The 21,854-nt window shown below is 42.4% G+C and overlaps 1 protein-coding gene across 4 annotated transcripts; it reads right to left on the bottom strand.

The window, feature by feature from the left end:
• Positions 1-4,438: 4,438 nt before the first annotated feature.
• NFYB (nuclear transcription factor Y subunit beta) lies at positions 4,439-20,534 on the bottom strand. Of its 4 annotated transcripts, none has more exons than XM_005150432.2 (7): positions 20,410-20,534; positions 10,984-11,077; positions 10,380-10,510; positions 8,344-8,541; positions 6,313-6,391; positions 5,075-5,154; positions 4,439-4,882 (listed from the first exon to the last, which is right to left on the bottom strand). In XM_005150432.2, the coding sequence occupies exons 2-7, from the start codon at positions 11,075-11,077 to the stop codon at positions 4,850-4,852; spliced, it is 615 nt and encodes a 204-aa protein (XP_005150489.1). In that variant the 5' UTR covers positions 20,410-20,534; the 3' UTR covers positions 4,439-4,849. The 4 variants fall into 4 exon arrangements, with proteins under 4 accessions (XP_005150489.1, XP_030905852.1, XP_030905851.1 ...); XM_031049992.2 differs by lacking the exon at positions 20,410-20,534 and adding an exon at positions 20,382-20,409; XM_031049991.2 differs by lacking the exon at positions 20,410-20,534 and adding an exon at positions 19,064-20,095.
• Positions 20,535-21,854: the final 1,320 nt, after the last annotated feature.

The raw sequence follows: 21,854 nt of genomic DNA, 5'->3' as shown, positions 1-21,854 counted from the left end.
AGTAAAGAATTTGTTCCTAATAATACCTAATCTAAATCTCCCCTCTGTCCTGTCACTACATGCCTTCATATGAATATCCTTCTCCAGCTTTCTTCTGGGCCCCCTTCAGACACTAGAAGCTGCTGTAAGATGAGCCCAGAGCCTTCTCCAGGCTGAACAAGCCCAACTCTCAGGCTGTCTCCATTCCAGAGGTGCTCCAGCCTCCTGAGCCTCCTCTCAACTCACTCCAACAGGTCCACTTCCCTCTTGTGTTGGGGCCCCAGAGCTGACTCCAGTACTGCTGGTGGGGGTCTCCTACTTTGCTGGTGCATAAAACGGTAACCACATTTTGGCCTCAGCTGGGTTTTGAGTGACACAGCATTTGTATTTGTGCCATGCTAAAGGCATGAATACATCTAAGAATGAAATTGTTTTCTGCTGTCACTGGACAAGCTCCAGCCAACAGCTGGGTCCATGCCCTACCCTCAGTTGGGTACTTACCCTCATAGCTCCTTTGCTATGTACCCCAACAGGGCAGGGAGCTTTGTTATGTTATAAACAGCCCCTTTTTTTTTTTTGTCTTCTTATTGCACACACTTAAGACACATCATGACAGCAGCTTAGGAGCAGCAGGAAAGTGCTTTAGTCACTGTTACCCCTGTGGCAAGGGAGGGCTCACACTGCACCCAGTGATGTCTGGGAAGAGCGGTCTGCACCTCTGAATGGGACCAAAAACCTGGGCTGAGTCTGACAGGGAGGAAACTGCTGCTGGAACTTTGTTTGCAATGAGCTGCCATTGATGCGCCTTCTGGGGTGAGCACTGAGCCACACACTACTGTGGTTTCTTAGCAGAACCCAGCCCCTTTCAGGCAGCTCTCCTGCAGGCAGCTTGCCTTCCCTGGTGCTGTACAGGCTGGGCCAGATGAGGCACCCACAGATTAGATTAGATGGGCAGCCTGAAGGATGTTCCTTTGCCCTGCAGACTTAGATCCTCAATAGCTTTCTTCCATACAAAAGCAATCTAGGTGCTGCTGCTCCTGATAAATGGATCCTCTGGCCCAGTGCACTGCAATAAAATATTCCAGGAAATGACCCTGGCAATGTGCCTGGAAGATTTCCTAAACCAGTGTAGCTGACTCCTTCTCTCCCTGCCTCCACAGCCGTGCTTGGAGGCTGCAATTCAATAAGCTCGCTGCAGCTGGCACCAATTTGGAAGCTATTGTGCATAGGAGCAAACTGCCCTCCCTCCCCAGAGCCTCTGGCCTTGGACGGCAGCACAAGCTGAACTGGCACTAAGCTGCTAGAGAGCCTTCCATTAAGTTTTTACATGCCGAAGGTCAGAGGTGATGTTGCAGGCCATTATCATGCCAATTTCACAAATCAATACGTAAACAGATCGATATTCAGTTGCTTAAGTACAATTTTTTCAGCCTTTTAAAAGGTGTGTGACTGATTATGTCAGAGCAACAGCCCTTGTTTTCAAAGAGGAGAAATTGGTCTGTTTTCAGCTAGGTCTATGTCTTACCACAGCCAAAGGGCATCCTTCCATCAAACCAATTTGAAAAGAGATTGTAACAGTTATCATTGTCCACATTATCAATATGTAACTGGGCCCTATTTAAAATATAGTTTCCCTGTACTGTTATTCATCTTAAAATGTAGATACAGGTTTTCTTCTTAATTTATGAATGTAATAAAATTCACTTAAATAAGGGGAAAACTTCCTTTCTTCTACTTCGTGTAAGTCAAAGCTGAAAAAAAGTCTAGAGTGCACCATTTGGGGAATGCAGTGACTTTAAAGCAAGTTGTCTCATCACTGTAGATACAGCTGAAGCTCATGTGTACGTGACTTAACTAGAACATTAATCACATTCAAAGCTCTGCAAAATGAAGAATTTCATAGCTTTAAGTTAGGCTGCTGCCAGCTCTTATCATGACAGCCAGGTGCTTGGGAAAATACTAGCCCTTGGCTCTCCCCTTTGGTGCTTTACATTGAGGAATCTCCTGTGCATGCACAGTTGCCCATATGCTTCCTCTCCTGCCAAAGGCACGAGAGCCGTCACCTATGTATGCTTAGAACATGTTAATGAGCATCATCTTGGAACACTGCATCTATAATCTGACATGATTCACAGTGTACCAGGGTGCAGTTCAAGGAAGGTGGCTATTTAAAGCACAGCCCACATAATCAGACTGATTTTTAGCTACAGGCAGCTGAGCATGGGTCAGTAGGTATTTAGGATGTATCTCCTCACACCAAGACTCCCTCTCTGCGCTGACCCTCCAGCCACATGTTTTAGAGTTCAGTAGAGATCAGAACAGTGAAGCTGCGTATGTATGAGGCAAGGGTAGAGCTTCAGCTACCATTAAGCCTGTAGTGAAAACAGATGTAGAAGTCCATCTAAAATAGCTTTTCTCATCACTGCATTCCGAGATAACAGCCTTTCTTTGCCTTTAAAGGCACCACAAGCACTCCATAAAGATCAGAAGGATCAAGTCACATAGAAATTAATGAAAAAAAAAGTAGTAAAATTTGCTTATGTCATGGAAAATACCTGAAAAAAAAGTCACTGTGCTTGGGAAAATGTGTTTGAATATCACTGCTGTTTCAAGCAGCCTTTCTCCAAGTTCTGGCATAGACTGTCACAGCTGTCTGGAGCTCAAGCTCAATTTAGGGTTATCTTAGTTCAAATAAAACATTTAGAGAACCAATGACAGCAAGTATTTCCTCAGACCGTATTTGTTTTGTTTTGCCAGCACTACAACACCCTGCGATCTTTATCAGGTGAATGGCTTCAGAGAGAGATCAATAGTCGTGCTATTACTTCTATATACGTGTTTTCAGGAAGTGAATGAGTTGGCTGCAGTTTTGTCCCTGAACCTCACAGGGTGAGAGGGAGAAGACAAAATTAAGTCAAAGCAGCATCTGTTCCTTTGCTCCCAATCAATCGTGTGTAAACCACAAACTCAAAACACTTCAGACCCACAGGAGGTGGCACTCTGAAACATGCAGCTTGCTCCAAGCAAGTACAATGGATGATCTCAGCCCCCTTTCTGCACATCCAAATGCCAAGTCTCTCCTGGCTTCTCCTTAGCCAAGATCACAGCTTTTTTCCATTGCAAATCCGGGAGCATTGAGAACAGGGTATGATGGCCTGAAATAAATAGAATAGAGTCACAGAATACAAACAGAAGGGGCTCATGTAGGGATGGTGTTATTCATTTTTACATTTAATGAATAAAAACTTCAGTTGTTCAATCATAGCTGCTGAAGAGTGACAGACTGCCACAAAACCCAAACATCTGTCCAGATTGCCACAGAATACACTGCATCACCTCCAGAGGCTCTGCCAGCATGATGCTGATTTGTAAGAGACACTGTTCAAATCTGCACATACATAAAATTGGCGTTTAGTAGAGAACTGGCTATTCCAGGCTTCCAGGATGCCTTAGTTTAAGCTGTGTTTCCAATATGAAACTGTTACTTTAGAAAAGGAAAAAAAAAAAAAGAAGACATAACCAGCAAGAAATTAAATGGCAACAGATTCAAGGTGTGGTTGCTTAAATTAATGACAGATATGTGGATAGTTATTATATTACATTTCAGTTCACTGCAAACAGTAAAAATATCAAAGGTCCCAAAATTCATCCTGAATAAGATATATTACTGAAACCACTACCCCTTGTCCTACCAGGCTAAGACATTGCATCTAACAAAATTACCCTCCCAAGTATTAAAGAAACAGTAACGTTACTAAGAACAGCTCACTAAATATACAGAACTACACTACCTAGGTAGAGTTTATTGCAAAACCAGAAACCAGAAGTCTGTCTTCCATTTTGGATTTGTATCACTTGCTCAGGTTTCAGTCGCTCACACACACGCAGCCTGTACACGGAAAGTCGCTAACACACTTGAGTTCCTATAGGCTCGCAAGAACCCTTAAAACATCTCAGTAAAAAGTTAAAATGAGATCTTTTACCACAAGGACTATAAAATCCCTCCCTCCCCCCCACTACCCCATGAATTTCTAAAGTTCTGGATTCTAAAAATTATACATAAAAAAGGAAAAGTTATTTCAGTAGCACAAAGACTACCTTAAATATATCAAATAAGTCTAAAGAGAGTTGATGCAACTGAAGAGAAAAGTAATACATGAAGACCTGCATCACACATAGTGTTTTCATCAACACTGTTGATAAGCTCTAAGTCTCTAAATGTAGTAGAGCATTGGTTGGTTTTGATTCACTTTTAATTCTGAAGTTACATTAAAAACAAAAAACAAAACAAAAAGCAGTTGTAGCAATTCTGCACTCCTAAGTTCATGAGGAAAACGTCCCTTTCAAAATCTCAATAAATATGCTGACATGTAAAGTTAGTTGAGGTTGTCATGCAAGACAAGGTACATAACCTAGACCAACTCAATCTTTATAATAAAGGCAACTTGCATTCAAAAATGAACTTTACCCTTACAATTTTATTCAAAGGGTAAACATGAATTAACCCAGCTGTTTACCTGAATTACAAAAGTAACATGATTCAATATGAAAATAAGAAACTGTCTACAAATCTCTGACAGTAATAAATTGCAATATACAATGCATACAGGAGTTATACAGAGCAACAAACTCTTGTACAAAACAAAAATACTTTAATACCTTTAAAATCCAATTTTTTTTTTTTTTTTAAATCATCATGAAAAAGATTTGAGTCAGAACTCACACCTCAATTAGTCAAGCTTCCGGTAGCTACATTACAGCTATTTAATATACAAAGAGATAAATCTCTTCCAGTCATTAAACCTGCCTCTTCATTAAGAGTTGCACAGCTTTTCTGTCTCATGTTCCCAGATACAAAGTTTTCTTCAGATCATGAAAACTGGATTTGTTGAACACCAGAGATCTAGAGAAAGAAAATGCAGGCTTACATTATTTTCTGAAACTGCACTGCTTGAATTATCACAGTGTTGGAATGTCATGACAGCCACCACCAAGGGACTAAATTAAATTCATTCTCATCTTTCAGAGCAGAGCAGCTGAATTAGCATTGCAATTTCAGCAGCAGAAGGGAGAGTAGAGGACAGGATTACAGTACCTGTTGATATGATGTCGTGTAGACCATAACATTTTGCTGTTGGCCGTCTGTAGTTATTAAGCCTGCTGGCAACTGGTTAGCTGAAAGAAAAAGCATTTTAAGGAAGTTAGATGGGAGCTTCAGGATATACAGTGACAGGACAAGGGGGAAAGGATTTAAACTGAAAGAAGGTAGGTTTAGAGTAGATATTAGGAAGAAGTTCTTCACTGTGAGGGTACTGAGACACGGGCACAGGTTGCCCAGAGAAGCTGTGGCCATCCCATCCCTGGCAGTGTTCAAGGCCAGGTTGGACAGGGCTTAGAGCAACCCGGTCTTGTGGAAGGTGTCCCTGCCCATAGCAGGGGTTTGGAACTGGATGAGCTTTAAGGTGTCTTTCAACCCAAACCATTCTATGATTCTACGATGATTCACGTAAGTGAATCTGGATAAGTGTTTTCTATTTGCATTGCCTCATCTTTTATCAGATGTCTGAAAAACTAAATCTTCTCAGTAGATATGACTAGAGCTGCACATCCTAATTCTTCTTGCATTGATTGGCTTCAAGATTACCAGCCCATAACATTTAAAAGCCAAGGCAAAGACTACATCCAAGAATCCAGCATCAACAAAACCAACGCAAAGTCCCAACATCTGTCAGGCTTTCATTCACAGTATAAGAAGAAAAATTACAGTGAATGCATATGATGCTACTTGCCCTACACCTTTTATTTGCCAATCTGTGCAGTCTTTTGAATATAAGAAATACTGAGTGTCTTAGAAGTATACAAAAATTACATTCTTCTCCAGTTCATTTATCAAAGACAAGCTCAAGTCATGGAGTTTATTTTACTTCTCCCCCCCAACAGTCTTGCAAGTAGAACAAATGTGGCTTAAATATGTAGCTACTAGAGGTGGGGAGTGGGGGGAGTTTGCAACTTTCACTATAACCTGTATTTAACTGTAGAGAAAAATACTGGCACTAATATATGCACTTATCTTCCACAGTTGACATTGGCTTTTGCTAGAGTGGCATCACTTACCACTATAGCTCCTCATGCTGACCATAAATTCTACCGACTTGGAGGGGTTTATGTGAGCACATGTTATCTTTCAGACATCTCGAATGAAAACCTCAACAGAACAAAGGTGTAACATGTGGCAAGTCCAGGACGGATTCCTCAGGTAAGAGTTCTGATGCCTAAAAGGACTGTTGTTTTTACAAAAGACGTAGTACTAACATAATAAAAAGTATTACTTACTAAATGCTTCCTCTGTGAGCTCCTCACTTAGACCATCCCCAGCTGTAACTGTTCCAATTCCCTTTTCTCCTTTCATTGCCTGGAGAGGGGGGGAAATAGTGAAAGAAAGAGTTTGTGTTACAGTACAGTTGGATTGAGATTGTTTTCAAACCCCAAGAGGTCTAAGCCAAGGTTTGGAACATGCAGAGGAGTCACTGTGCAGTAGCTGGAGTTTGAAATCCAAGACCTGTGAAACTCTGAGATTTAAGAATATGCAGAAAACAAGGATGTATGAAGGGTGGTTTTCATCTTAGCCATACTCCTAAGAAACAGGAGGATTGTGTAGATTCTAAGAAAGGCTTTCACCTTCTAAGGCAGGTCAAGTATCTGAAGTAGTCCAGAAGGTGCAGTTAGGAGCATTGACAAGAAATCACAGAATCTCAGTACTAATGATAATGTGCAACATTTGCTTACCAGCCACGTGCAAGTGCCATCATCATACAACTAACAGTTGGCATTTAAAACCAAGATACTGGATTTCTTTTCCCACATCAAGGACTACAGCCAGGAAAGATATCGGCACAGTAAGCCAAGGCTTCCAGTCATCTGCATGCAGTTTTACAAGCATAAAGTTTGATGCTCTATGCTATTACATAAGAACATCCAAGAAAATAATACAAGCATAAAAAGTATTCTCTGAAACTGATGCAGACTAAATACTACAAATCAGGAATACTTCACTATATATGGTACTCTGAAGAGAGAACTAGCTGGAATGGAGGTTTAAAACTGATGAGCAAAACCATCCAATCCATCCATCCATTTAAATCCCAATCCTGCCACTCTGCCACTACGGCATATTTATCTGTAAATATGGTCACTTACAGACCCACTTCAGGCTTCTCCAGAAGTACTGAAACTAGTCAGGCACTCCTTTACATTTTTTAATGAAAGCACATAGAGCACTTTAATGTCATGTGCAACTGCCATACAGAACTGGAAAAGGACAGCACAAGGCAGTCCTTCCAACTTAGAGATTACACCTGCTGCTAGTCAGTTATCACAGCAGATGACTTCCTGGGAAGGGAGAAGCTTCAAGTGCTATCAGCAAATTAAACATCATTAGTGAGTCTGACCCCATTAATTAAACAACTTCAGTTTACAGAACAAAGTCTGAAGAGAATCTCTATCTACAGCACTGCCAATTGAGACATGCCTGCTTCACTCAGTAGAGCCACGCAGCCATACCAGAAAAGTGATCCACATTAAAAACAAAATTAATAGAATCATAGAGCACTTGCTTTAATTTTTACACACACACATATACACCCCAATTTTTTTTTTATATCTGAACAACATCTTCACTCGGGACTATGAAGAAGAGAGGTCCCTGGATAAAAATACCTTTGATTTCTTTGGTTAAATCTGATATTCTGAGCTAGAACAACACCAGAGTGGAGGAGCAAGTAAGCATAATTGTCTTCGGTCTCCAGACAGGAGGTGAGGGGTGGAGGGCAGACCAAAACAAAAAACACAACCAGAAGCAACTTCTTTTTGAAGAAGTTTAAAATGCTAGAAGGGGAGTCACTTTCTGCTACAGACAGAGAGGCTTCCATGTGAATCATTATTCCAACATGAGAAAAACTGCTTTTTCTTTTGCATATCTGAAGCCCAGACAAAGCCCAGACAAGCACCAGGCATTAGCCTAGCTCCTCAGAGAATGGTGTCTAGAACAGTTTTATTGATTGAACCCAAAGATTGAATTAAGTACTCTAAATAGGCACCTTTAAAGAGTGATTTACTAGCAGCAATATATTAGAGCATTTATTCAGTTGAAAGCTTTAGAACTCTGAATCTGCAAGTCTAATAAAAATGCTTACTTACTCCTTTTTCTCTATATATCCTCTGGAATGCTTTTAAACATTACATTAGTCCTTGACAATAGCTGTGAGATATTATACAAGTTAACCATTATACTATTACAGTGATAAGGAGCTAATGATAAACACAACCAGGTTAAATAAATGAGGAAATACTGAAGTATATACCAACCTCTCTGAATTTTTGGAGGTATAATTTCAAAGGTTCAACATAGCTGTCAAACCCCAAGGTAGACATGGCAAAGAGAATATCCTCTCCATTGATGGTCTTTCTTTTCTCTTGGTGACACCTCTCACTTGCTTCTGATGTTATAAAGCTGATGAATTCACTTACACACTCTTGCACGCACTCCTTTGCATCCTTAGCAATCTAGTAAGGAAACAGTATCATAAAATGATTAATCAAGATGCAAGAAAATTTATTAAAAAAGCAAAACGCAGAGAATATACTAGATAATAAAGGAAACATCCCCAAACCTGATGGCAATACCCAGCTAGGCAACACATGCATGTGAGGGAACCACTGGATGGTATCACTGCTCTATGTAAGCAGAGCTGCAACATGAAGTTTTACTATTTCAAGCAGCATGGCCAATTCTCAGGGTCTCCTGAAGTTGTATGCATGTTCTTTACAAGCTTTTATACATAGATGAATCTCAGTACTGCTTACCTACACCTTGTCTTTAAATCTGTTCATTACAATGCCATAGCCCACTTCCATCTTCCTTTTAATGGTTCCAACCAAACCCTCTTGCAGTATGTTCCCACAAATTCAGCAACAAGTATTTGTATCCTGACCAGACTCAAGAACTAAAATATACGCCTAGCAGCAAGCCTCTGTAATGCTTTAATATTCCAGTATAATTTTTCCAAATGAAAATTCAAATGAAGAAACACATATGGCCCTGGCAGGAATGAAATAAGTAAATTTTATTATGGTTTTCAGCTGGAAAAAATTAATTTACTTGACTTAAAATAACAGCAAGCATTACTCATGATTATTTGGGAAGCTGACAGGAGGCAACTAAAAGATTATAATAATTAAGATTCTTATTCTTCACATGAGAAGAACCTGTTTGTATTTAAAAAAGAATAATGAAGCAGTAATCATATGTAGAATCTTCACTAGTTCCTCCGGTATTTTCAGACACATAGGGCGAGATTTTCGTAAGTACTTATCAGCCAGCAGCTTTCCTTGCAGTTTTTGACAAAACCCTCCTTGATTTTGAGAGAGCTTGACATCCCATATGCTAAATTCTTGAGAAAAACCTCATCTTGATCACTAAAAATTTATGACAATATGGACTGGGGAAGAGATTTTCACAGCAAAGATATAAATGGAATATGCAGATCTCCAGAGAGCCCTGAACACTAAGAAAGTACAAGCAGATGCAAGTAAATTATGTCTTGCTTCTATTTAGAGTGATCTCAAAAAAAAAGAAAAAAAATAAAATAAAACAGCTTTAGCTAGAAGAAATGTTACTGGGGCAGGAATTGTATTGGAATACAATAGGGAAACAGCAAGTAACAGGAGCCCTGAGAAGGTTTCAGATAAACAGGTAGAACAGTCAAACGCTTATACAATCCACCAGCTCAACAGAATGGATTAAAAAGCCTGTTCTTAGCAGTAGGAAATACAAAACAAGTCCTTCAATATCTGGCCTTATGTTCTATGTTGTATAAGGCAGACTTCTTAAGTCATTTTGGCATTTGGATATATGTGAAGATTTGGGTGATGAAAGACTAACTATTCTCTTTTCTTCACGATGAGGACTGTTTTTTTTGGTTCACTGGATAAGTGAACCAAATGGTTCATTTATTCCAAATGTTACGCATCTCCATAAATGCAGATTAAATTTCATAAGAGATAAGCACATAGAAAATACTCTTACTGATACAGGATAGTCACCAAGTCTGACCCATTATGACAATTTCAGAGAACACATTTTAGAAAAAGAAAGCCCTTGAAAGCCCTATCAAGAACACTATTCTGATTAATCACTGCAGTTACTAAAAGCTTTCAGAAACCGAAGAAAAATGGACTTGGTCTCAATCACCTCCTGCTCAGATTTTTGTTTTCTTTTGTGTAAGGCTTTTCTCCAATAAACCAGGATCATTTGGAAAAATATACTGTTTTACTAGCTCAAGTTCAGGCAGAGGAAGGAGTAAAATTCATTAATATGCTTTCTTTACAGACAAGGCTATTACCTTTCCTGTCTGAGGTATGGCATTTTTCATTATCCTTGCCACATTTGCAATTGGAAGATATATATCTTGTTCTCTGAAACTCTCTTTTGAGCCATTTGTATCTTCATGATCATTCATGCTGTCCTCTGTGTCTAATGAAATAAAGAAAAGTTAGCAGAAATTGTATTTGACAGACAGCAAGCAATAATTAAGTCAGTTTAAAATCTTACACTGAAGAATGAAGACCTTTGAAAGCAGTGTATTAGCATTGTAGAAATAGTTTTAAAAATAGATTGAACACCACGATACCTTCATGGTTGTTCTGTATCATCTTTAGCACATTATGCACAGAAGTACACATGGCTGAACACCAAGCATTCTTAATGTTATGTCTAAATAGGAATTGTTCCCTAGAACAGATTTTTTTTTGTCATGACCTCAAAGGACTGTGTGTCAACACTGAAAAATCCAGCCCCCACTTTTAGACTGCAGAAAAAATGCTTTATACAGTGAGGCATAAAGAATACAGTTGCAAATTCTTAGCTTGAGAGGATAGACTATAAGAACTAGAGGCATATATACACACGCACATAGAAATAGCAGTGTTTACTGTAACATTTCTTACCATCATGAGGCTGTATCACATAGTGACTGCCACCAATGTAATCTCCAGCAATTCCTAACTGAGAAGCATCCGTTGTGGAGCTATCACCATCCATCTACAAACAGAAGAAACAAACCTTTCAGGTATGTTTGTTACACCAATAAGTGCAGCTATTGCTTAAAAAACAGCACTCTGATCAATGTAAAATTGTAAGACTAATTAACACAAAGCATAAATATTTTGTCATTTGAGAACAGTATCCCCTCTCTCATTACTAAGCTTTACTGACAGTGGAAATGGTGAAACTGTTTTGTGATGCTTCCCCAGAAAATCAGCCATGCACAGAAACATGTGGTTCATGCAGCATGTGTGTAGCAATCTTCTGTTGTTCCTGTGACAGTCACATGAACAGGTTGAGGCATGTTTCTCCAAGCAACCCTAAAAACCTATAGGAGACCACTGTTCACTGAATGCTTTACCTATAATTATTACAGACTGCATCCTTCACTCATCATCGCCCTCCACTCAAAACACCTTTTGTCAAGCCCACTGACAAGCTTATACTAGCCAGACCTGTATCCACATCCTCATTCTCCTGAGGCACTTAGCCACTCCTAGACACCTTCTGACTTGTGCTTTCCTTTGTTTTCCTTGGTCCCACCCTGCCCTGCTCCTCTGGGCATCCTCCAGTGATCCTCTCACAATGTTCTGACATAACGGCCAATAAATGTTTTCTGTCAGGCTTTAAAGACAGGGTCACAGTTATTTCAATGCCAGGAGAAAGAGGGAAGCCAAAATAGCCAGTACTTCCCTTCCCACTTAGAGACCTTTTGTCCTGGGAGGCTAGAGAGGTTTCAGCTAGAGAGGTCTGGAAGAAGCCTGCCTACCCCTTTTAAATAGGACATAACTAGCAAAACCAGCAGGGGTTTGCTGGTTACGCATCAACATTTTCTAGGATATCTACTTTGTGAAGAAGAGGTCTCCAAACAGGGGCTGTGGCCCAGAGGCTCCTCAGCAGCCTGCTGGAGACACTTGGAGACATCACATGTATTGTACTTTCTCATTCTGTGGAGGTAAATGACGTGAAGATGCTTCCCACCCTCCTTGGAAGTTCACACCTCTTCAGTGAGTAGTTCCCATAACATCAACCCAACACATCAATGCCTTTAGCATCCACATTTTGCCACCATACACAACACACAGATACACATGCATTATTGGAAGAGCAAATGCTTCAGTCCATGTAATGTGTTACCATATGAAAGTCTTTTTTTTTTACAAAAGTAAGAGATTTCCCTAAACACTATCAGCAGGTAGAAATCTGAGACCTATAAAAATCATGGCAAACAACAGTTCCACTTTCCAAGAGGCTATGTTAGCAGTGCTAATGTAAACCTGAATTCAAGTCTCCAGTCTTTTAAAACTTTCAGACAATGCTCTTTTCTCCAGTTGCAGGTGTCTTGAGAATCAGTGTACTAAAAACAAACTTTTGTAGAACATTTAGCTCCTGTGTTTTTTTTTTTCATGTAAGGTGGTATCCTGGCAGTCATGTGCTTTAGTAAATGCTTTTGGAGAGAAGGTATACTGCAAAAATGAGTGAGGCAGAAGGGGTTCCCAGCACATACAAGCTCTTCCAACACTGGGGCATAAATACAAAGATATTCTTAATGCATTTAGATACACAGCACCAGATTCACCTTTGCCTTAAATTTTCTTGCCTAGGTTTACCATCAAACAATTCCACTAACATGGTTATCTACCTGTTGGCTAGCAAATCACCTCTTCCTTTCCCATCCTACACTTCATACAGTTCTGTCTCTGGACAAGCCCTTCCCATCCTTCCCTCTTCCCACTCCAGCTGTTCCTGACAAGGGCAGGCAGCCTCACTGACAAGCTGCACCCACACCCCACTCCATTCACTCCCTAACTTACACTGGCTATGCAGGTACCTTGGTGTCTTTGTAAAGCAACCTCTGCCCCAAAGGGTCGCATGGCCACTGCCGGTGAGACCATGTAGCTCGCTTCTTTCCACAACCATTAGCCTGAAGAGCAAATGGGAGCAAGGGAGAAAGGGAAACCAATCTCGTGCTATTTTTATACCTACATAGAAATATGAGCAATTTAACCTCTCTCTACTCTGCACTTTGTCTGTGGCCACAGGGCTGGGTTTTACTTTCAAACCTTCAGGCAACACCCAGCACTACACATGTGTGGCTACATGGCCACAGATGCAGAAGTAACCCGAGCACTACTCACATCATTCAGAGTGATACTACGACAGCTGGAGATAGCCCTAGGAGCTACTTAAGAGAAAGGAAAATCTCTTCCACATCTTCCACCTCTTCTTCATACAAATTATTACACACACAGTGCTTTTTTTTGCCATCATTTCTGGTCCCTTTTGATGGGCTATTGTAAATCAGTTTCACTTCTTCCAGACCAGCTCTGTCCAAAGGAAGGGGAATGTTTCAGACATGTACCAATTTTCACATAAATTTGCTGCTTGCATTTTGCACTCTTTGTTGGGGATCTAACTTTGTTTTTCAGTTTTCCAAAGGGTCTGCAGTTTGCTTACTCAGCTCACTGTAATGGCAAGGATATCAAAATTCTGCATGTCAAGGTCACCCAAACGGACATCACCCACCATTAAGAGTTGTGCCTCTCTTTCCCTTTTGAAGCAATTAATACGCTGCAGCCCAATAAATCCCAAAATCAAGTTAGGATTTTCTGGCAGTCTTGCTCTCAATCTCAGCTGTCTGATCCCTACTAGAATTTAACTTGGAATTAAGGTCTCCTCCAACTGTAACTGTTAAATATACTCAGCCCCACTATTTTAAATGCCTTAAGGTTTCTTCCCCTCTCATTTTTCAGTCTTCTATGAATCCTTATCTTCCAAAATGCGTTCTTTCTCCAGGATTGCAATATTCCTCCTCAATTTCTGCAGTGATGTGATTAATTCACTGGTTTCTGCTCACCCATTCTGCAGGCTACCCCATCTGAATCTTTATTGCCAAGACCCAGCAGTATTACCGAAGAAACGATCTTGCTTTCATTAGCTCAGCTCACCTTCAAAAGACATTTCCTGCTCCAATATCTTTTAAACCTCTGCTGCATCTGTAGACAGTTTTGGCCATGTTAGACTGATGTATCCTCAAGGTATGATATTTGCTTTTATCCTTTTCTGTGTGCATATTTCCAAATCTGCCTACAACATGTGTTATTTCACAATTAGTGAGAATTTGAGTAGAAGCTTATTGTGAATTAAAAGAGTGATGTGCAAAATCAACAGGAAAAGGACTGCAAAAGAAAAAGGCAGATCTGTCACAGATAAAAAAAATCCAGGCACTGACAGCTTGACATCAACTGAAATTCTATGTGTATTACTTTAAGAAAGATTTTTAACTGCCAGAACAACATTGGGACAGAGGATTACAGACAGTGTAACACCTTTCTGCATAATGCTTAACATAACCCAGTCCTAATCCAGGATCACAGGATAATTCAGGTTAAAAGGGGCCTCAGGAGATCTCTCGTCCAACCCCTGCTCAAAGCAGGGCCAGCTCCAGGCAGGCTGCTCAGGCTTTATCCAGCCCTGAAGACCTTTGCAGACAGAGCCTGCCCAGCCACACTGCAAGCCCCCTTCCACAGCTTGGCTGGCCTCGTGGTGAGGAAAGGAGTGGCATTTTATACATAACACTGCAATCCAAATAAGTTTTATTGAAGAACTTCAGTCAGATTTGTCATTTAATTTGAATGTATACCTAGGCATCTGAATATAGCAACTGTAATTAATATACCACCTAGTCAGCCTACTAGTATTTCTGTGAGCCTGATGGATGACACAAACATGAGCCTGCTGAAAACTGTGGTGGCTGCCATCCTACTCATCTCATAATGACCAGTTACACGTTCAAGTATTATGGTTTTAATTTTACATGTTCAAAACTCAAGCTAATCACCACATATCTGACTGTCAGCTCAGCCAGCCTGTAATCCATACAACACAACACTTAGAGAATAAGAAAACACTGCTCTTGATAAACTGTTGCCAATTAATCCACCACTTTAAACAAACAAAAAGCTCTGAAACAACTAAATTTGCAATGTCCTTGAAGTGACTTAAAAAATGCAGCCGTCCAATGTTGCATAGAAACAACATCCTGCCTACAGTAACTGCAGTCACCGGGAGAGTGAAGGACAACTCTTTAACTAGCATATTTAGTAGGAAAAGCTACTTCTTTGGAGAGAATTAGATGCTAAATTTCATGAAGAGGCAGAGCCCTTCTAGTCCTACAGGGTTCAGATGGGCAAGAACTCTCAGATTTTGCTTTAGTCCCTGGAGTACCTATTTGCAGATTCTTTATCCCACTCACACAGCAGCTTCAGCATGCAGTCACTGCCATCTCTTAATCAAGACAGCATCTCCTACACATGTAAAGTGACCGAATTACACGAGGAAGAGGTCTTCCAACACGCTGGTCTAGCAGCATGTACTGCACACATTTATCTGCAAGAAGCACTTACTGCATGTTGCATATTATCCTCAAGACTAGGAAAACACTCAAGCTCTCGTCCATGCACACGTGTTGACAGAATCAAGACTGAATGCTAAGCATATCAAGAGTGACAACAAATTACTCTCTAAAGTGACCATGACACCATCTGATTTTTACCAAAAATGAGGGAGAGAAAACGAATAAGCACAGAAAACTCAAATATTCCATAATACCCAGCAGAAAGCATCCACATTCAGAGCAGCAGCACAAAGTTATCTGGTAGTAACTTTTTGTTTGTTCATGGGTTTGCTTGGTTGTTGTTGGTTTGAGATTTGTTTTGTTTGTGTATCTCTAATGAAAAAGAATATTGCTAGGAATATACAAATGTATAGATCCAGGGAAATTAACCTGAGAAATATGTTAAAATAGAAACCTTTCAGATCAAGGGCATAAAAAAAATTCCAGCAGTAAGACGCAAGTGAATGAACATACAGCTTTACATGGACATCTGGTAGAAAAATTTCTGGAGGATGCTTAAAAAAAAAAGAAAGATGCTCCTGTCTGCTACCCACAACCCAGTCTGTTCCTAGAACACATCCATACTGAATTAGTAAAACCTTAGTATCTTAAAGTAAATCTTGCACCCTGTTTAATCTGAGGAGCTCTCTTAAAAAGAGCAGTATCAGTGGCCCACCTAAATGATAACCAAAGAACATAAGCCCAGACCTGCTAGCACTGAGGAGAGAAAGGGTCTAAAATTTAGATCAGTAAAAAGGGCAGTAATAGAATCAAAGATTGTGTCTTCAGAGTGAGGAATGATTTGCAAAACTGATCTCCCAAGGGCAACTAAAAGTCTTGTATGATTTAAGTACTTCACACATCATTTATCCACCCTATTTCCCAAAACTGCTACCCAGCAAGAGGGACTGCAGAAAATTCCATGCAATGATCTGAAGCACTTGGTACACTTTTCATACCAGCTGTCCCTGCCACAGAAGCAGGAGAGAAATGTAGCTGTACGTAGTAACCACATCAGTCATCGTAGATTAATTTTCCCACCACATCTTATTACATGAGATGTAAAGCAGTAGATAACAGTAGAAACAAAGTTTTATTTGAGCTTTCTGCACCCACACTTGCTGTTCCTAAACAGAAATAGAAAGAATTTTTATTTGAAAAAAACAGTGTCTATTTCCTTCAACGTTCAATGACTTCTGGAGAATGTAACTTCCCACTAAATTCTCACCTGGAAGCAAAGCAGTGTCTCCTGCAGCAAGAAACACTGACTGGTAAACGTACTCATGGGACATCATTCCAGCAGATGGAATATAGTGAAGTTAAAATAATGAAATTAAATAACCAAGTTAAAACCCCTTAGCACATGCCTAGAACACAGGTGCTGCACTGTCCCTCTCTATTTCAGAGTCTTCTCATCTCTCACATTCAGTGTGTTCCCCACAGCAGAATAGCATTAGCAGAAGCAGACTGAGGCTGAGAGGACCTGACAGCATCACTAAGGCTTGTTAGCATCTAGGCTGTATCAGGCTCCTTCCTTTCCCTGGACCAAAGGAAGCTAACCCTTTCTTTATGAAGTCTGAACAGGGCCTTTCCAGTATTATAAACTTCCTGGCTCATCTTGCAAGCCATGATGTCACCAGCTACAAGTCTCCTCTGCGTGGATCCAGCTGTGCTAGAGTATGTGGTGCCTCCTTACCAGGCTAACTGTTCACAAGCATGGTTAGCTGCAATTTATATGGGTGGACTAACAATGTATATATTTTTACATCAAGTAGGAGTGGATCAGTGATACAGAACAGGCAGGAGAAACTGAGTTTCCATGCCTTCTCTTTTTTGGCAGTAAGAGAAGCCGGAGATGAACAGAGAGATTTTGTTGCCTTTGCAGAAGCTGGAAGAGGGCAGCAGTGCTGAACAGACTGCACCAGCACCTCCACCCTCCCGCAACTTTGAAAACCCTGTATGACCTTTCCATATGAACTTTTTTATGCCCCTTTTTTTTTGTGAAGAACTGAAACGTAGCTATTCAATTATTAAAACGGCAGTCCATAAATCCTGCCTTTCTTTTGCGAATTGGATAACATCAGTAAGTTGGTTATGGTTTTCTTTCACTGTGGTAGTATATCAAATATGTCAAGAAGCTTACTGCTCTCAAGCAACAGGGCAAGTAAGAGTTACACAAAACTAGTTCAGACCAGGCCAGTATTTTCAGCCAGCATTATCAAATCTGCTGGCACTTTTATTCTACCGATGTTATTTACACGTTGTTTAGTATTCTATATTTGGAGTCACATTCTCTATTTTTTACAAGCATCCTGCCACTAAAACACCCATTTCCAAATACATGTTTTTCTAAAGTAATACTGCAAAATTCACTACTGAAGACTAGTTTTTTTTCTAAGTAAAATTTTAAAGGTGAAGTGACATTAGATATTTGAATCTGAAAACACTGAAGAGCCCTACAAGCCTTTTTAAAACGTTAAAAAGTCAATATAACTGGCTTCAAGTTTCATAGTATTTACTGTTTCATATCTGCACAGTATCTTGAACGATCTTTTTCATCTCATTTCTGTACACTGCCTCCCTTCATGCAATTACCACAAATAAGAGATAATCTATTAAACTTTGAACTGCCCTAATTGTCAAATATTAAAGTCTAAGGAGTAATACCCAATATTCTTGACTTTTCAAATATAATTTCATAGCTGTAAATGTTAGCAGCCAAGGCCATATATATCACCTGCCCAATACAAAGCACAGGCTGCTCACACAGACCTCATAAATAATGATTCAGATTAAACCATCTTGGGTCCCCAAGAGAATTACAGATGGGTTCTCCCTTAACTTTGTAACTGTCAAGCTACATAGTCATATAGGCTGCATAAGCAAAGACAGAAAGTAATCACTGAGCTTATTGTTTAGGAACATTATGCTAATGATTATGCATAAACACTATTTCTCCACTCCTACAAGCCAATTAAACCCAGACTGCAAATAATGCCCAAAGCAGCTCCTTCCATTTTGCTTTTCACTATTTTGCCTGAGTGTCTTCTGAAAAAGCTGCAATTACTTTTTTTTTTTAATTGGCAATAACTTCCATCTACCAGCAACACAGGCAAAGGTTACTACATGCAAGACAGCCCATTCAAGGACTGAAATCCAGACTTCTACATCCCTCACTGCTAGAAACAGTCAGGCCATTATTATCAATTATTTTGCCTGCAAAAAATCAATCCAAGCACACTTTACAAGCTTTTACATGACAGTTCTTTGCAGAACTAATCTTCTTAAGCCTCAAAGAAACTGGTAAAGCTAGAAATTGACTGATTTTCTACTGCTGTAGTACCTAGGAATGCATCTTTAACCAGTGTATCTTAGTAACTGCAGAAACATTACTAGAACGCATGTGGGGGGTTAATTTTCCAATATGATTATCTGTGAATAACCTACCCAACTCTCTTTACAATCACCAACTACATAATTTCTGGATGGAGCAGTGGCTGGCACACACAGGCATGGCCAACAACACTTGCCAAACACCCAACAGTTGTGTAGACATTGCAAGTGGCAGAGTCCCATCACTCTCCTACCTGCCATGTGTGCTACAGGACAAGTCATCCACGCTGCTCGGCTGTGCCAACCGATCGATCTCACTTCCTGATTTCATGTCCTTCAATGATGCAACAGCAGCCAGCACAGGGGCATGAGGGAGAAGCCCCTTACCTACACGAATCTCCCTTGCACCTAGCTCGACTACGTTTGTTAGACAACCTCATCTATCACGATTCCTTGTTTCCAGAACGAGCAAACCAAAGCGTCCCCAGTTCAGCAACTTTATTGTTAATCACTTTAGCCGTGATTTCCGTGCAGAAGGTAGCAGTCTCCGGCTCCGGTGGGCTGCAGAGGCTACACACCTGTACCTGCCTGCTATGGGAGCCTTCCGCCGGAGCCCTGCTGCAGACCTCCGCTTAGCATTCCCTCCCCGGGGCGCCGTGCCCGGTCGGTGCTGCCCGCACGGTCACCCGGCTGCTCTCACCACATCCTGGGGCCTGACCCTACGCTCCCTACCGCTGCCGAACACCGTCGGACCTTCCAACCCCATCTCGGTCCCAACGACAACGGCGGGGCCGGTTCGCTCTCTGCCCGCTGCCCGGCTCCCGGCCCGGCAAGGGGCCGTGGGAGTGCTGGGGGCCCGGGCCCCGACTCCCGCGGCGATGGGAGGTGGCTCAGCCGGCTGCGGCGCCGGCCGGACAAAAACAAAAGAGAGCGGAGCCCCCTCCGCCCGCGGGCGGCGAGGCTCGGCTGCCACAAAGCCACCCCCAGGCCCGCCATGCCGCCGCGGAGGCTCCGGGGCAGACCGAGCACGGCCGGCGGGCCGGAGAGAAGCCGTTGTTAAAGGGTCACGGCGACCGCCAGACCTGCCCGGCGGAAAGTCGTACGCCCCGCGCCTGCCTCGCCGTGACCTCAGCGAGCGGTGAGGGGCGCCGGGAGTCTCGCTTGACCCCACACCGGCAGCCACACACCGACCGCGGGGCAGCCGCGCTCCCGTCTCCGCCTCCTACCCCCCCCGCGCCTAGGCCACAAAATGGAGCCGGAGCGAGGGGGGCACCTCCTCGCACCCGGCCCCACGGAAAAAGGGGAACCCCAACGGGGATAACCGCCCCGCCGGCCCTGCCAGGACCCCCGCGCTACGACCGCCTCCGCTCCCGCTCCGCCGCCTCCCCCCTCCGCTCCTTCATCCGGGCGGCCCCCGCGTCTCCGGTCGCACAAAGAGGCGAGCGGGCGCTGGCGGGGCCCGGGGGCTGCCGCCCCCCACTTCCTGGTCCCCGCGGCGGCGGCGCGGCGGCAGCGCCGGAGCCCGGGGAGGGAGACGGACATTTCATTCGAGCCTGCAGTGGAACCGGTTACCAATCATTGGCCGGAGCCAGGCACAAACCTCCAGTGCGGCCCTGGTTGGCTCCCTCCGCAAATCGGCTGTTTGGTTGGACAGAAAATGGCTGCGAAGGAACCAGTCCCAGCGCGGAGCACCGCTTCCCGCAGCACGGCTGCCCTCCCTCCGCGCCGCCTCCCCAACACGCGCGCCGGCTCTTCCCCCCAGCGTGCTCCCTCCCTCCTGGTGGCTGTGGCCTGGCCCTGCCCGCCAGCCTTTATGCGGACGGTGGTGGCGGGCTTGGGGGTGGTAGCGGGGACGTCTCGTTCGAGGTCCGGCTGAGGTAAAACCGGCTGTTCCCAGCCAAAGGGGGTAAGGTTGTTGCTGCTGCTGTTGCTGTAGTCAGGTTGACCAGGTGCAGCTCTTCCCCTGTGGTAAAGGAGACTGTGGGAGGTGGGGAACGCGGGTGAGAGTGGGCATCCCGGCTGTGCCCAGCTGGCTTCTCTGCTTCACCATCACTTAATTGGCAGTCAGTATAGCAGGCACTTTCTTTAGAGGGTCAAGAGGTTCCTCAGCTCTGTTCAAAGCACTCTTACGCCTGTGTCTAGGTTCATCAGTTGAGAGGAAAATAAGTTACAGCCCCCAGTGGCTTCTAGGACTTAGACTGGCAAAGTATGATGAAGAGGAGGTCAATGGAGGAGGAGGATGGCCCATGGGACCTAGGCCCCAAGCAGCAACAGAACCTTGGGTGAGAGGATCTGCAGTTCAGTGTTACCTCTTCCCCCTATAGAAATAAAATCTCACTGCAAACCTGGAAGGATTGTTTCCCCCTGGTGATATAGGGCCTAAAGTGCATGTTTCCCTTCTGTGTTTAGGCTTTGTTCTGAAGAAATACAGGATGAAGATGATAGTTGGATTGACTTCTCCACCGAGATCTATAAACCTCCTTTATGAAGCATTGATATGAAACACTTCGTAATCCACCAATCCTGCCATTCGCTAGAACTGGAGAGAGGGATTTTTCTTCTAGGAGAAGGCAGCCAAAGACACTCCATACATCTGCCATCAATTATGTGTATGTGCAGTCTCCACAATGGAGGTAACAAGAATAATTTTGGTTTGTGCAGTTCTTAATAACTTACAGTCATTCTTTATTACTTGAGGATCTTAAGTATTTTACCTAAACTGGTATGAAAGTCCTGTTTACCCGATAAATGCAGTACATTCCTCTCCTAGCTTTCTTCTAGCATTTGGATTTAAACAAAGCAAAAATCAATAAGCCTTACACATTTCCACTTGGTTTCACATGACAACATTAGTTTCATATGATTTGATATATCACAAAGATTCAGATTCACTCAAAATGTCAGTGTATTTGGATTGTTCTGAGTTTAAACTGAGACATCAAATGAGACAAATTTTGCATGGCCTCAGGTTTTTACTGCAAATACTACATACAGCCTGATTCTGCCTCCTGGGTACTGTGAGCAGTAATTAGATTTGGGTTTGTT

Source organism: Melopsittacus undulatus, chromosome 5 (assembly GCF_012275295.1).
Source record: "Melopsittacus undulatus isolate bMelUnd1 chromosome 5, bMelUnd1.mat.Z, whole genome shotgun sequence".
Lineage (NCBI taxonomy): Eukaryota > Metazoa > Chordata > Aves > Psittaciformes > Psittaculidae > Melopsittacus > Melopsittacus undulatus.
The sequence above is the reverse complement of the archived record's forward strand: the minus strand, read 5'-3'. Positions and strand labels throughout refer to the sequence as shown.